The 15,479-nt window shown below is 42.1% G+C and overlaps 2 protein-coding genes across 2 annotated transcripts; both read left to right on the top strand.

Moving 5' to 3' along the window:
- Positions 1–6,956: 6,956 nt before the first annotated feature.
- Positions 6,957–9,591, top strand: LOC131888755 (axoneme-associated protein mst101(2)-like). Its single transcript, XM_059237684.1, has 4 exons — positions 6,957–7,268; positions 7,348–8,739; positions 8,810–9,145; positions 9,271–9,591. Exons 1-4 carry the CDS (start codon positions 7,257–7,259, stop codon positions 9,397–9,399), a joined length of 1,869 nt encoding a protein of 622 aa, XP_059093667.1. The 5' UTR covers positions 6,957–7,256; the 3' UTR covers positions 9,400–9,591.
- A 205-nt stretch (positions 9,592–9,796) lies between these two features.
- Positions 9,797–12,784, top strand: LOC131888756 (probable chitinase 10). The gene is made up of 6 exons (XM_059237685.1): positions 9,797–9,828; positions 10,447–10,596; positions 10,656–10,879; positions 11,543–11,900; positions 11,958–12,067; positions 12,130–12,784. Exons 1-6 carry the CDS (start codon positions 9,812–9,814, stop codon positions 12,639–12,641), a joined length of 1,371 nt encoding a protein of 456 aa, XP_059093668.1. The 5' UTR covers positions 9,797–9,811; the 3' UTR covers positions 12,642–12,784.
- The last annotated feature ends 2,695 nt before the right edge of the window (positions 12,785–15,479 follow it).

Raw genomic sequence — 15,479 nt, 5'->3', positions numbered from 1 at the left:
AAAGCTTAGATTTTATTGATTACTGATTCTATTTGCTGGTTCACATCTAGATTTGGTAAAGAAGTAACATGATTTAGGGTTTAAAAGTGTTTGCTTGTCAATCCCCTTTTGCACAATTGTACTTAATTTTGGACACATTCTGCCCACTTTTGTTCACTTTTGTCCACTTTTGTCCACTTTTGTCCACTTTTGGACATTTTTGTCCACTTTTGGACACTTTTGGACACTTTTGTCCACTTTTGGACACTTTTGGACACTTTTGTCCACTTTTGGACACTTTTGTCCACTTTTGGACACTTTTGTCCACTTTTGGACATTTTTGTCCACTTGGTGTCCAAAAGTCACGCTAATTCTCAAAATTGCCCACCCTGACTGAAACCCTGCTTGATTGTCTTGCCAGTTGTTAGTTAAAGGATCAGTTTAGACAAAAATAAAATCGGGCATTGCTTATGAAACTAGCTCCTTAGATTGAAATTGTATCTTGTCCCAAATATATTGTATTATGGACACCAAGTGACGAAATATAACAAATGTTAAACTACATGAAAAAATGGATAAGAGGTCTAACGATTGTCCCCAGGATAGTCCAAAATCCACAACTTTACCTTAACAATTAATCTTACCATCTTTCAAGTGGACTTACTAAACAATTTACTTTAACAATGTGCTAAATTGAATAATTAAAAATTTTACGTCAATGACTCCTGATAACTAGCTCATTTTCATCTCCTTTTGATGGTTACTTAATATCTTAGTAACACCTTCATTGTCTGTGCGGTTATGAGATTAGTTATGATGTAGTACACAAGGCTCTTAAATGCAAATAAGTTTGTCAATGGTAAAAGCATCTAACAAAGTGTTTGAGTCTTGCACATAAAAATTGTCAAATAACATATTTTTAACGAATGTACGGAGGTGCATGCCTATTTTATTTCGATTTTACTAGAGAGCATTTTGTGCTGTTCAAGAGGAATTTCAATTAGAAATTTGTCAAGTAAAATCCACCTTTTTGGCCAAAAATAATGAAAGTAAAATCCTCCCTTTTTAGACAGTGCATTAACCACTGGAATATGGTTTGGGATGAATGAGTCAAGGTTTAGCATTTCAGACTTTAAGCAACGCATTACGTTATTCTAAATATGAAGAAAACTTGCCAATCTAAGAAAAAGCTTGCCAAATGAATTTCCCCCGGATTTTTCGGATTTTACGGATTTTACCGATTGCCTCGTAAAATTCCCTATTCGTCACGAACAAGAAACTTGAAACGTGGCAATCCCATGGAAAATGGAAAATTTGCCAAGTACAAATTGCTTTTTGGCCAAAAAACTTCGCAATGGATAACGTTGATCATTGCCTTTTGTTGAAAAGACTTCATGGCATTGGGATCCAAGGCAAGGTTCTCGATTGGATAAGAAGCTTCATGTATGATAGGAAACAAATAGTGATGGTTGAAGAGTCACTGAGTGACACACATGATGTCAAGTCAGGTGCTCCTCAGGGCTCCATCTACGGGCCCCTCCATTTTAATAATATTCTTTGCCGTGCTTCTAAAGTTTAGTATTACTGCCAGTCTTTCTTCTTATGCTGACGATACAAAGTTAGTTTCTGGCAGGAATGGCCAAGATTCCATTAGCCTTGCAAAAGACTTAGATCGAATCTACTCTTGGGTAACTGAGAGTAATATGGCCCTGAACGGAATGAAATTCCGCTCAATGACATTTGGGTCAACTCCTTTGAATACTCCACTTGCAAATAATGGAGCAAAACATATCGAGCAGGTCTCCTCTATGAAAGATCTAGGTGTGGTCCTCCGAAATAATTATTAAAATTTGAGAACGATCCGACAGGATCGTCAGGAATAATGTTCCAATTAACATGTCTTAACGCATTTCTTAGCTTTTTCATGTTTTTAGGCCCAGTTGATCTATGAATATGGGGTAGTTCTTGTTCGTTGATGAAATTTCTTTTCCCAAGGGAAACAAAAGGTGCAAGGTGATCACATATGTCACAAAGCAATACACCACACTTCATATTGCTTTTGTAATTGGTAAAAATGTTATCAATTTGTGAGCTCTTGGTCAGGGTTATTCTAGTTGGTGATGATATCAACGGGAAGAGTTGCAATTTCAAAATGAAATCGATAAAAATGGCCGTCCTAGAATTTTGTTTTGAAAAATCTATATTAAAGACACCACACAAAAACAAGGGCTGTGACTTGCATTGGCTTAATTGTTGGTCCAGGTCTAAAATGGCTTTTTTAATATTTGCGTTAGGGGGAACATATATTGAAAATATAGAAAAGTCTAGGGTTTCAACCCTCAGGACTTCACAGTCAGGTGACATTATTTGCAGATCATTCCGGCGGTTATACGGATTGGAATTGTGAATTAGCACACCCACGCCCCCTCCTCTTTCTCCTGAACGAGTCAAGTGTTCAAGGTGATAACCACCGAAAGTTAATTGCACTTTGTCGACCTGCCAAACCTCTTGCAAAGTTACAATTTTTGGCTTTTGTTTGTGTAGAACTTCATTAATTTTGCTTAAATTGGCGACAATGGACCGCACATTGACAGAAAGTAATCACTGCTCACCCTCATCCAGGTTTTCCATGTAACCAAGGTCATTCAGGACGGATGGAATACAATACATGGACCCAATATCAACGTTCGAGTCAGTCATCCAATGCAAGCATTTGGAGTTTCCCTGATCCTCGACCTTCCTTGGTGTTCAACCCCTGGCTATCACGTGCCCTTGAGATCAGAACAAAGACGTATAGAATGATAAGAATAACGACCGCCAATGATAACATCGTTTAGATTAGTTAAGATTTAAAACAGTCTCTCACACCCCTTGGGGGATCATTGAGATCTTGGCCCGTTGAGTCTATGTCATTCACCGATTTAGGGGGCGTATCGTGGATTTGTCCTATCTTAGGAGGTCCAGAACGAGTTACCATGGTCGGTCGACTGATGATCCCCGTTTTCTTACACGAACTGCGGTTTTTCTTTTCGTCAAGTGACGATCCTGTTGCGAGAATATCGGTAGTTTCTCTGGGCTTTGCCCTAGCGCTCTTCTTTTTATTGCTTTCTTTATCTTCCATCTCTAGCTGGAAAGTTTCCGGGCTTGTCAGTCAGGTTCTCGTCTGTAGCGTCGCGCTGTGCCTCGGTCAGCTCCACCAGATCCCCTTTTGTCGGGCACTATGCTTTGAAAAGACCCGTCTTTTGACATGCTAAACATCGACCGGGATGGCTTGGTGCAAAACACGAATTTTCCGTGAGTTGATCTCGATGAATTCAGGTACAGTTCCAACTACTTCAATTAGAACCAACTTATTTCCATTGGAGATTCCCGAAAGTCGAGGATCGTGATATTGACCAAAGACTTCGTCTTTCATTCCTGTTAGCGGTTTGGAAAATGCCTTGATGACACCGAGCACGCGTTCCTCATCAATATCGTCGACTGGAACATTCAGTAAACGGAGGTTGGAGTTCTTTCTTCCGCCTCGAATATGGCACTTCCACTCAATCCCACCGTAGGTTCGTTGGAATTCAAAGAGGGTGCCAAAACGATCTTGAACGATGGCTTCCTCCTTCGTGCATATGCGAACAGTTTTCTTAGAACAATTCAACCCTGAGGGAGGACTTGGAACCTTGGACACTTTCGTTACTTCATGCTTCTCAAGCTTCAGATCATCAAAAAGAAAGTCAGCGATGATTGTCGTTGTCCGATTGGCATTCGACGTCTCACTCGTAAAATCCAAGACCAGGCTTCGTGACACCGGCGTAAGAAAACGATTCAGCCTTTTTGATTTCCATTTCTTATGTTTAGGAGTGTTGAAATCCACGGGCGCCGAAAAGGCCTTGACCCAAGAGCTTTTCCCAGCCTTTTTATCAGTTTTGGGAAGGTCGAGGGTACAACTACAAAATCCCAGTTTGCTTCAACAACTACGATAGGAGCGAAAAAGAAACGTCTTTCTTTGAACGCAATCGAATGTCGAAGATCGAACGATGAAGTCCACATCTCTTCTTTCTCGGGCTCCTTCATTGTTTAACGTGCTTCCTTCTAATATTCGTAGGGAATACGTAGGCATTGTTGATCCAGTGGCATCTTTCAAGTCAGACTTGGATAAATTTATATATATAATTCCTGATCAACCCTATATTCAAGGACTAGCTACGTCTGCCAATAACCCGAACTCGTTGGTAGACCAAATATTATATAAAGATTGCAAGGTAATAAGTAGACGAACTACAACCTTTCATTTCAATGGTACTGGGGATTACACTAAGAAAAGCCTATGAAAACCCAAACCAAAAAATTCCATGAAGAATTGACAGTTTACCAAATAAAATTTCCTTCTTGGCACAAAAACATGGTAGCCCCACATAGATTTAAAATCAAGGCTTTCTTTTTTGACCCAGAAACTTGGGAATTCCGCAGAAAATGGATAGATCGCCAAGTAAAATCCCATTTTTGGTCACAAAAATGACAATCCCAAGAACAAGTGACATTTTGCCAAATAAAGTCCTCATTACTTACAGGATTACTTGAAAAAGGGTACACGATGATTTGAAAGAAAATTGATCTTTTGTCAAGCATAAAAATATTTTTCCCAACACTCTGTGTCTATCTTTTGGTTGGGACCATTTCAGCACTTTCACTCGGGAGTTCTTGTTCCTTTTTTGTTTCGACAATCTTGGATCGAGAAACATATCGTGTTTAATCCTCATTTCACAAGCGGATCAGTCATATTCATGAATTTTTTTTTCTTTGCTTCCTATCCATTGTTTATTGATCAATAGATCACTCGTAATTGATCAATATCGGAGGGATAAACACAATGCAAGAATTGGGGACGTAATATGCTTTGGCTAAGGGTTCCCATTTGTTTCCCACCAACAACGGAAAAGGTAATCTCATTCTAACAATTCACTCGCCCCTGAGATAAACTCGGTCACATTGAAATCTACCATGTGGAACTCGCCAACTCTGTTGCTTCGATGGGAAATAACTTTCGACTCAGTCGTTTGAGTTGAAATTAAGACCATGCCGTCATACAGTGGTAATGAGACGCGGTTGTCTCTGGATGTCTACTGCGTGGAGCTTTCTTCGAAGTATGAGGAATTATATACTTCAGTCAGGCTCTGAGTTTCCTAATGCTTGGAGGAAATAGTTCTGCCTAGAAGTGACCGATGGCGTAGGCTTTGAAGGCGAAATTTCTTCTTAGTTTCACCGAAATCAATGGAATCTCTCTATATTAAGGCGTCCAGAGTTCCATGGTCCTCTGATAGTGATAGTTGGGTGTCCCACAAGGCTCCATATAAGGTCCAATCATTTTCCTCATCTTCATTTCTCCGCTTCAAAAGCTTAGTAGTAATTTCAGTTAATGCTGTTTGTGTTTGTACAAGATTCCAGAAATATGGTAGATGTTCCAGATCTAATTTGCTCTTAGGCTGCTGAGTATAAAATGGCCTCTCTGCTTCCTCGGTCTTCTTCTTTTTTTTTAGTTTGCTCCCTTCTAATATTTGTAGAAAACAAATAGGTGTTGATCCTCAAGCAGGTTTCAAGTTAAACTTAGACAAGTTTTTGACCAAAATTCCAGATCCGCCCTTTATTCAAGAGCAAGCCAGATCTGTCAGCTCTAATTCTTTTGTGTAAGAAATATTACAAATGTGAATATAAAATTAAGCAACAATTATAAATGGTCATCTTAAGCTGCTAGGGGTTACATTCTCAGTAATCAGAAAGGAAATCCGAAAAGATCAACCTTTTAGTCCTAAAACTTGGAATTCCTTAGAGCAATTGAAAGTTGGCCAGGTAAAGCATTGGTTTTAGGCAATCCTTAAGATATTTGAGCGTTTGACAAGTAGAATCACTCTTTTTAGCAAAAAATACTCGCAATTGCAACGAAGATCGAAAGCTTGCCAAGTAGAATCCGCCATTGCACGACCAAAAAACATGACAAAAACAACAGCAATTGGAGTTTTACACATGTAAAATCTTCTCTATTCCATGATGAATATCCTACGTCGATACCTGAACACAGAGGGAGTTTTTTTTCGATAAAGTCTTTCACACCATTTCACTCCACATAAGGCGCATAAATTGTAAGACATCCAAACCCAAAACTTTGACAAACTCAATCTCTCGAATCAACTCTATTTTTCGAGGTACAGTACGTACCAATAATAATAATAATGATCTTGGATACTATGCGACCTCTAAGATTGGTCGTCAAAAATAAAATTCCACGTTAGATTTCTGAACATGAGGAATCGTTGGAAAGAATCATGTTCGTTTCTTGAGGTAGAAATACGAGTTTCTCGTACACTACCCGTGGTCTAATGGCTCATATTTTTCTTTGGCTTATATGGAACAAAATTTGAATTCGATGGGTTTGTACATACAACAATGCCTGACTTGTCCCTTATCGATGAAATAATCTGGAGATGCATTGTCGTTAGCCATCACCTTGTTGATGCATTTTGATTTAAAGCACTTCTGGGACATTCCAGTGGCTCGTCGAAGCTTTGTTAATCAGGAGATTTTCTCCGGACGTATGAAGGTGAGTTGGCCAGAGCTCAGCCCGACCTCGAAGCTCTCTTTTGTTCTCTGTCGCCCTGATTGCAGCTGCCCTATTGGCGGGGGTGAGGGATGGAAGAGGGATGGAAGGGGGTGGGGGTATAGATGGACGGACGACTGGTTGGACAGGCTGATGGACACGAAGCCCAGTTGTCTTGATTCGTGATGGGATAAAGCGGGGGAGGAACACTTCATTTGGCAGGCAGGTAAACAACCCACAAGGGCAGGAAGGGGTGGGTGGATGGATGGAGCTGGAGAAGACCGAAAAGACGGAGAAAAAGAAGCGGATCTTTGACTCACTCGAGGAAGACGTAGTAGAAGCCTGGGTTATAGAACCAGAGCAACTTGGATGAGGGTTGGAAAATTTGCCTGGAGGGAGTTTAAAAGCCGAGTAGGAGATGGCAGGGAGAGATACTGCACACCGCTAAAGGTGTACTACATTGCGACACAACCAGCTCACTTAATCAGATTACCCCTACCACTGGTTAGGGTACTCTGGAGCCCCCACTCCCACTGCCATGAACCATGAATGAATCTCTGGCTGGCCCTTCCAGTTTCAGTTCTCTGATCTTGACAGGCACTGATTGGGGCTTGGAAATCGAGTGCTTGGGGGTTACCTGACCAGATACATCCAAAGAGAACTTCAGTTGGATCCTGTTAGCTGAAGTATAGTCATGAGGATCAAGGCAAGCTCTTTCAATGTCTCAACCGTGAACAATATTTGACCCATGTACTTTCATGTTGTTTGTTCCATTTCCTTTTCAGGTTCTCATAGTCCTGTTTCTCGTTCAAGCCTGTTGGGCGGCGCCCGAGTTCCAGTCGGATTCGGATTTGGCACATGGCGAACACAACCATCATCACCACCATGAAGAGAACCACACCAGCGACAAAACGGATCAAGATCCTAATAGCGTTAGCTCTCAAAAGAAGGAGCTTCTGGGACAGGATGCCAAGAATTGCAGACTAGTGAAGGAATCCAAGCCCATTGGCAAACTCTGCTTCAACGAGCCGGAATGTCGCGAGGTCTGCGTAGATAGCACCAAACAGGTTTGCCGACCTCATTCTGAGGAGAAATGCACCATCCGTAATGTGAAGCGTTGCAACACCATTCAAGAAGAACGTTGCGTTCAAAAGGCCGTGGACAAGGTAGAAAATGTCTGCACAGATACCGTGGAACAACAATGTGCCACCAAATACAACCAGGAATGTACCACCACCCAAGAGGAACAATGCCGAACCGAATATGAGCAAGTTCAGGATCAGGAATGCCAGACTGTCAATCGGAAGAAGTGCACTGTCGTCAACGATCGACAATGCCAACAAGTGTTCCGCAAACACTGTACCACGGTATTTGACACCCAGCAGAAGCAACAATGCCAACAGGTGCCCGAGAGGAAATGCCGGACGGTCACCAACACGGTGGTCGATACCGTCGTGGAAACGGTTGTCAACCAGGTGTGTCAAGAGTCGTTCGAGGATGTTTGTGACACTGTCGTCATCACCACCACGAAGAAAGTCCCGGATCAAGAATGCGTCGTTGTGGACGAGAACAAATGCTCCACTGTTTGGGAGACCAAGTTTGACACACAGTGCCAAACCACCCAGGAGCAGCGATGCCAAACGCGTCTGGAGACCGTCTATTCCACGGTCAATGAGAAGCAATGTAACGACGTCTATGAAGACGTCTGTAACACCGTCAACACACAGCAATGTAAGAAGGTTAAAGAAACCGTTTGCGACAACGGCGGAAGTCAAGGCAGTAGTGGAGGTGGCTCGGGGTTGGCCCAATTCAACGCCGACAGCGTGGCCGCATCTTACAATGTTCTTGATGAGGAATACGGCGTCCCCACCGCTCCCCTTTGTCAACAAGTCGAGAAAGAGCAATGCGTGAATGTACCCAGCACTCAGTGCAACAAGGTCAAGCGCACTCAATGTAACGATGTTCCTCGTCGGGTTCCCCATCAAGTTCCCCGGGAAGTGTGCGAGACCGTCCCCAAAGTGGACTGCAGAAAGGTGGCCAAGCGGATTCCTAATCAAGTTTGCAAGACCGTGCCTTCTCAACGATGCAGACAAGTGACCCGAGATGTTCCTGTCAATGTTCCCCAAAGGCAGTGCCACAAGGTGCCCAAAAAGGATTGTCGTAATGTCCCTCAAAAGGTCAGTTAGTTTCTGATTTGCGGAAGAGACGCAATCAAAATGAAATGCCTCCTTTCGTTCCCCTCAATAGGTTCCCAAGCAAGTTCCGCGACAAGTCCAGTCCCAGGAATGCAAGAATGTGTTGAAGAATGTGTGCAACTCGGTTCCGATCAAGGTTCCTCGACAAGAGTGCCAAGACGTTCCCGAGCAATCCTGTCGCGATGTTCCCCGCCAAGAATGTACCGAGGTACCCGAGCAAGCCTGTCGCACCATTAATCGTTCCGTCCCGAAACAAGTGTGTGAGACTGTTCCACGAAAAAACTGTCGACAAGTCCCACAAGAGGTCTGCAGAGATGTTCCCAAGAGGGAATGTAGACCCGTGTCCCAGAAGGTGGAACAAAATATTTGCGAAACCGTCCCGAAAGAGGTAAACTTACTCAAACAATAAGGGAAAAAGGGCACAAAACCCCAAGTCATGTGTACATTAGTACTCATCGCTCTGGCCTTTCCATCCGAGCCGAGAGATTAATTCGACCCCTTGCTTGTCTCTAGGTTTGTACTGACGTTCCCAAGGAGGAGTGCCGTACTGTCACACAAAATAAATGCCAGGATATGCCCGTGAAAAAGTGTAGCCAACAATGCGACGACGTCTATTGGTGCAAGGTCTGCAATCAGAAATGATCCATTTTAAGGGGCTCCCGACCATAGACCTTCCTACCTCCATGTAAAAAAACAGGAATAGTGTTTCAATTCAACAAGTTGGTTTAACGGGTAACTCTTGTGCGACTAGTAATTGTTCCTCATTCACACAATAATAACATGTATATCACAATAAATTGTTCTTCTCATCCTTTTACCATCGTACAAGTTTATGCGCTCGGAATCCCGAGATTGATGTCTCTCGAAACCTGTCAATATTTAACCGCTGACCAGTCTAAATCCTATGCGCAATCAGAATGCCATTAAATGTTTCTGGAAACGTTACTTTGGAAAACTGGAAATTGTAAGCTAGACTTCAGCTGGATTTTTGTGTCAAGGATTAATGTCAACGATTCAAATATTGACCATTCATCAAGTGCTGTTTGCATAATTAATGGACCTTCTGAGCAAGTAAGTTGCTTTTCTACCTCAAATCAGCTTTGATAACAAAACTGCTGTCTTGAGACATGACTTCATTATTCGCATCTCGAGAATAGCCAACTCACATGGAAAACATCTGGGGCTTGCTTGCAGTAGAACGGGCAAAAATCTATGAAAAGGTACTTTAGTACCTTGTTGTAAACCATCCTGGTCCCAGGGGTCTCGTGTTTAGGCTCTTAAGGTTCCCCTTGAAAGAAAAAACTTGCTCTGAACTCCATTTGGGGCAAACGAGTTGAAGCCAAGTCAATCTGTGTAAATTCTCATTCTAGAAAATCTGTTGGAGACTCCTTTGCTCAGATGCTTTTTACTTGTGTAACCTAATACTATTCGTTTGTATAACACCTATAAGTTTGAAACAATTCCAACTATACAAATCATTTTGTACGTAAACCGAGGTTGAATATGATATCAACAAAAGCAAACTACGATGCTTGCAACCTTTGCAATGCCAAGTATGCAGAGTCCGTACATGTTTAAACTCTGGATTGCATTGTGCCTCATCCGACGTCACAAGAATAGATAATGAAAGTTCAGAAACGTATAATTATCCTGATGAAGATTGCAAATCTTGTTATTGCATTCTGTTAGGATTATCTCCGCAACAGGACCGGTCAAAATGATTGGCAAAGGATTTCAGTCGGGATGTTTGGTTGTCGTTGTGCTCTTTTCGGCCGTGTGCGGTCAAATGAACCACAACAAAACGGTGGGCTGCTATTTTGAAAATTGGTCGTTCTACAGGTAGTATGTGATGTCTAAGACACATATCAGACACAGCCCAATATCATTCGTCCTTATAGACCACCACCCGTGAAATTTGATATCAGTTCCATCGACACTGACTTGTGTACCCATGGGATCTACATTGCGGCTGATATTGACGATGTGTCTTGGACCATTTTTGCGGCTGATCCATGGTTTGATTTGGACTCGACGGATTGTGAACCCGGGTACTGTAACTACAATGGCTATCGACGGTTTACCGACTTGGCAGATGAAGACTTCATTCCAATTTTGGCCTTGGGTAAGATGAGAATTTTGTAGGATAAACTAAAGCGCATTGGAGTGTTAAGTTTATATTCTTGATTCATAACGATGTACTGAAGCGTTTTTAACCTGCTTTGGATGGCGATTACTTTATTTTAGAAAAGACCAATGACCTTTCATTCGTTCCGGTTCTAAACCATTGTTTTAACCAGGAAGCTTTGAGAGCATTTCGCTATTTTTCATTTCGGTGAACTTTAATGTTTGAAACATATTTAATAACTTTGTCTCTGATATCCTTCAAACAAAAACTAGGGCATATATAGAAAGTTAATGTTGACTTTGCATTTCGAAAGTGAGACACACTACCTCCAACACTATTTACAGACCTAGGGAACATTCTCGCGTGCCGTTCAAATTTTAAAGTAAGAATGGATTTGGCCACGAACTTCTAGAAATATAGACTGTGAACGAGCTTCACAGTTCAACAAGATTGTATTCAACAAGATCTTGTGGTCGTATCAAGTGCTTGTTTCGAATAAAGTGAAGGGTTTAGAAGATAAGAAATTTTTGCTTTCTTTCGCAGTTCCCATTTCTAGAAGTTCGTGATTTGACCAAGCCTTTTGTGTTTTTCACCACCTTGAATTTGACTAGGATGAGGTTTTTCATCAAATAATAGATGATTATTAATGCATAATTGCAGGTGGTTGGCCTGGCAGTAGTGCCAAATTTTCTGCTATGGCCAAGGATCCCATCAAAAGGTACACTTTCGTGGATAGTGTTATTCCATTCCTGAAAGCCTACGGATTTGCTGGTATGGAGGTTCGTTGGGAATATCCTGGACAAGGGGAAGGATCTCACCCTGATGATCAAGAATACTTGGTCAGATTGATGGACGCCCTTAAGGAAAGATTTGATGCTGAGGATTTCATGTTGATGCTGTTGGTAAACGTTCAAGCCAACGAACTGGAAATTGGTTACGACTTCCCCGCATTGTCGGAAAGTGTGGACCTTTTCAGTTTGGCTACATATGACTTCAGTTACTACAGCCCGGATCGCAAGTATGCTTTAACCCAAACCTGTTTTTCAAGATTCTAATTCTTGGCTATTTATAAAAGTTTTACGGGACATCCCTCTCCAATGCGATCTCGAGTTGAAGAACAAGACGAGAGTCACCCAGGTTACCTCCAAAACATTTACGACGGAGTTCGTCAAGTCCTGGATTTGGGTATGTGGGATACTTTCATTTCCTCAGTAGTTCTTCGCCATGTATGATCTTCTTCCATCCAGGTGTTTCGCCGGAAAAGATCCTTTTGGGCATCAACGGAGAGGGCCGAGGCTTTACCTTGGAGGACTCCGAAAGCAACGGATTGTACTGCCCAGCCACCGATCCCATTCCTGCCGGCCCATTCACTGCCATTCCCGGCTATTGGGCTTATTTTGAGGTCTTGGAGGCCCAAAGTGCGGAAGAGTTACCGTCACTCCCCGAGGCCACCCCAAGAGAATGGAGCATCATTACGGACGATTGTTATCAAGCTCCTTACATGACAAATGGACCCTACTGGATTGGATATGAAGACGTGATTTCAGTGGCCATCAAGGCTAACTTTGTCAACTTTGCTGAACTAGGAGGAGTCGCCTTTACATCATTGGACAGTGACGATTTCAAGGGGCTTTACTCAAAACCATACCCTCTTTTGACTCAAATCAACAAGCAACTCTCAGCCGGTAACGAATTCGATCCAGAAACGTTTGAGTGTGGATCTGCGCCAGCTCCAATTTGCGACATCGATGCTTTCTAAGTAAGAGACAATCGGAAATTACTCGCTCTCTATCAAAGCACAATCGTATCACCTCGCACAATGGATCGTATTGGTAAAGATAATCATTCCCAGCCTGCTGAACAAGTGACAATAAACCCTTCGAATTCGCATTTAAAAGAGAAGATAGCGTTCAAATATTATCATTTGTTCCTATTTCGACAGATTTTGCATATCAACTTCCTGTAATTTCAACAAGGTTTGCTTATCCATGCACTACTAGAATTTACTTGGGCTCCCTACAGGCTTCCCGCTCAAATCGGTCCACCTGGATAGAAGCATATTCATAATATAGGAATATAATGAGAAATTTAGATCAAGCCGATAAAAGACCAGCCCCATTTCTAAAAGGTACTGGTAAAAATCATATTCAAAACAGTTACAAGCTCAAGCACATATAGCTGGCCCAGAGAGGGGCGAAATTCCTACCTTATGTAATGATTTTAACATTCCTCGATCCAGATTTTGGGCCAGGTTTTGGCCAAATCTTTAAGGTGGCTAGATCTTTCGATCGTATTAACTTATTTTAAACTTATCTGTATTAGGAACTTTTTTTATGAACTGTTTTTGGATGAAGTGAACGAATTGTTCGAGTGTTAAGTGTTTTCGAATGAACGAAAACTAACAGTTGCACAGCGATTCCTGGATTGGCGTATTCAGCCCAATCGAAAAAAATGCAATTCTATCAAAACTTTAAGCAGGAATATGTCAAAATGTCATGTAATTGTAATCAATATGTAGGAGTCCAAGAGCAGTCCATTAAATGAACAAATATATGCTTTAATCACTTGGCATTTTCGAGTTCTTTTTGGTTATAAAGTGTCGCAGAGGTTGTCAATTTTGATTGTAAAATGTGACTGGACACCGTTAAGAAGTTTCACGCATGAACATGAGAAATAATAGGCCAACAGAGTGACGCCTTCCATTGGTTTTGGAAATTTCATTGGAAATCCAATCTCTGACGTGTACTTGTTTTCTCTGACGACAAAAACAGTGAAATGGGTGGCCACAAAACGAGGTGACCGTGGTCCCGCGCGTAAAGTTTGTAGCTAAGTCCACATTTCCAACGGGGACATTTAATTTAAACCTATTGGGATGGACTTAAGACAAAGTCCTCTATTCGAGCGCTTTGCATTGAGCTCCTACTGTCCGGGCAGAATATTCACCCAGCAATGGCTATTTGGCCAATGTTCGTTCAATCAACCCTGGCCTCGAATACCTTCAAAATATCTTATTGTGCCTTGCTGGTCGCTTACGAGTCAAAGAGAAACCGAATGATTCCACTTACACGTGAGCGTTGTTCCAGGTGGTGAAGGTCGTCAACTTTCAGAGACTACTCTTGCTCTCTCTTTCTTCCCTCCACACGTTGAACAGAACAGACACCCAGGCTGATTTACATAATAAAGCCCTCAATTTTTTCCTGTCCTCAACTCGTACAAGGCAAAGACACGGCTGAGTGATGAGTTCCAAGCCCAAAGAAAGAAGGAATCCCACTCTTTTCACCAACTTATTTCCCTCTTCATGGCCCAGAGTCAGCCCGCTCTTGATGAAGACCGCGGCCAATCTTGTGCATACGTAAAGTACAACGAGCAACACCCTTTGGGTGCCTCTCTCAAAGGAAGTGGGAGTGATCAGCCATTCCTCTCGCTCGATCCTTGGTTTAATTCAGGTGATTTGGGAGACGAAGTAGGATGGAGGGGTCAATTCTTGCTCAGTAAGAAGTCATTTTTTGGATTTGCTTCCGGACCAAACCTTCTAGGAATACCATGGTATGAAGAATTTAGATTACGACGCATCATTCATTCATTTTGGGACTTTGGTGAAGGCAACTGTCCAGGATGCAGGTTTGTAACAACGTGGCCGTGAAAAATCCGGTTGTCACAATTGTACTCTTACTTGTACTAGCGTCGCACTTTCTTTCTCCGTGATGAAATGACAAGCACTAGGTTTGTGGTTTGAATTCCAATTTCCAACTTGTCGACAGAGGAATTAAGTAGAAGAAGCGGGGGAAGCCTCGGGAGAAGAGGCATTAATCCCTTGGGAGCAAGACCGTCGATCTTCTCAAGTCCCACTTTGTTTGACCTTTTGCGCAGTCATTTCCTTTCAGGTACCGTTAAGTCTTGAACTCTGCAGGACTTTTTATCACATCTGTAGTACTACTACCTTGAATAATAATGCAAGGTACATTGTTTAAATCGTAATTTCCAACGTGACGAAAGCAGTGGATCTGTCTTTTTAAAATGGCAAAGCGGGTTTTTCAGGATGATGATGATGGGGCAAACATTCTTACTACCACCACGGGGTTGGACTTGGGTGGGAATTCAGATAGGTGGGATTACACAGAGGAAACTTGAGCAATCTAAAACTTGTCACGTTTCAGAGGGGGCTCCAAAGTTTTTGGCCCGACTTCAGAAAATGATATCGCGAAACAAAAATCTCTTGTTGGAAATGGGCAGACTTGGGGGAGGCCTTATACACGTTTATAGCTGAAAAAACGAGAACTGAAAAAGTTTTAATAGAATGAGATAATTAACCCCTAACCTCGCCTTCACAGACGGACTGCACAAGCGGCCACTCCCCTCCCTCTGACGGCTAGCCTAAATGAAGGTTCCTAAGATTTGAAAATTGGACTTCGTAACTCTTTCAAATGTGCCGCTTTTGAAGCGTATCTAAAAGAACGGTAAACTCAGCTCGGCTTCAGGGTGACAGCATAGACGAAACTACAAAATTAGTTAACATATCTGATATACTGTATACCATTATTGTCAAAGCTAGTACTTTGTGGTGTGGAAACCATTTTTTTCTTGCCAAATAAAGGCT

Source organism: Tigriopus californicus, chromosome 10 (genome assembly GCF_007210705.1).
Source record: "Tigriopus californicus strain San Diego chromosome 10, Tcal_SD_v2.1, whole genome shotgun sequence".
NCBI classification, from domain to species: Eukaryota; Metazoa; Arthropoda; class Copepoda; order Harpacticoida; family Harpacticidae; genus Tigriopus; species Tigriopus californicus.
This window is presented reverse-complemented; position numbering and strand designations above follow the sequence as displayed.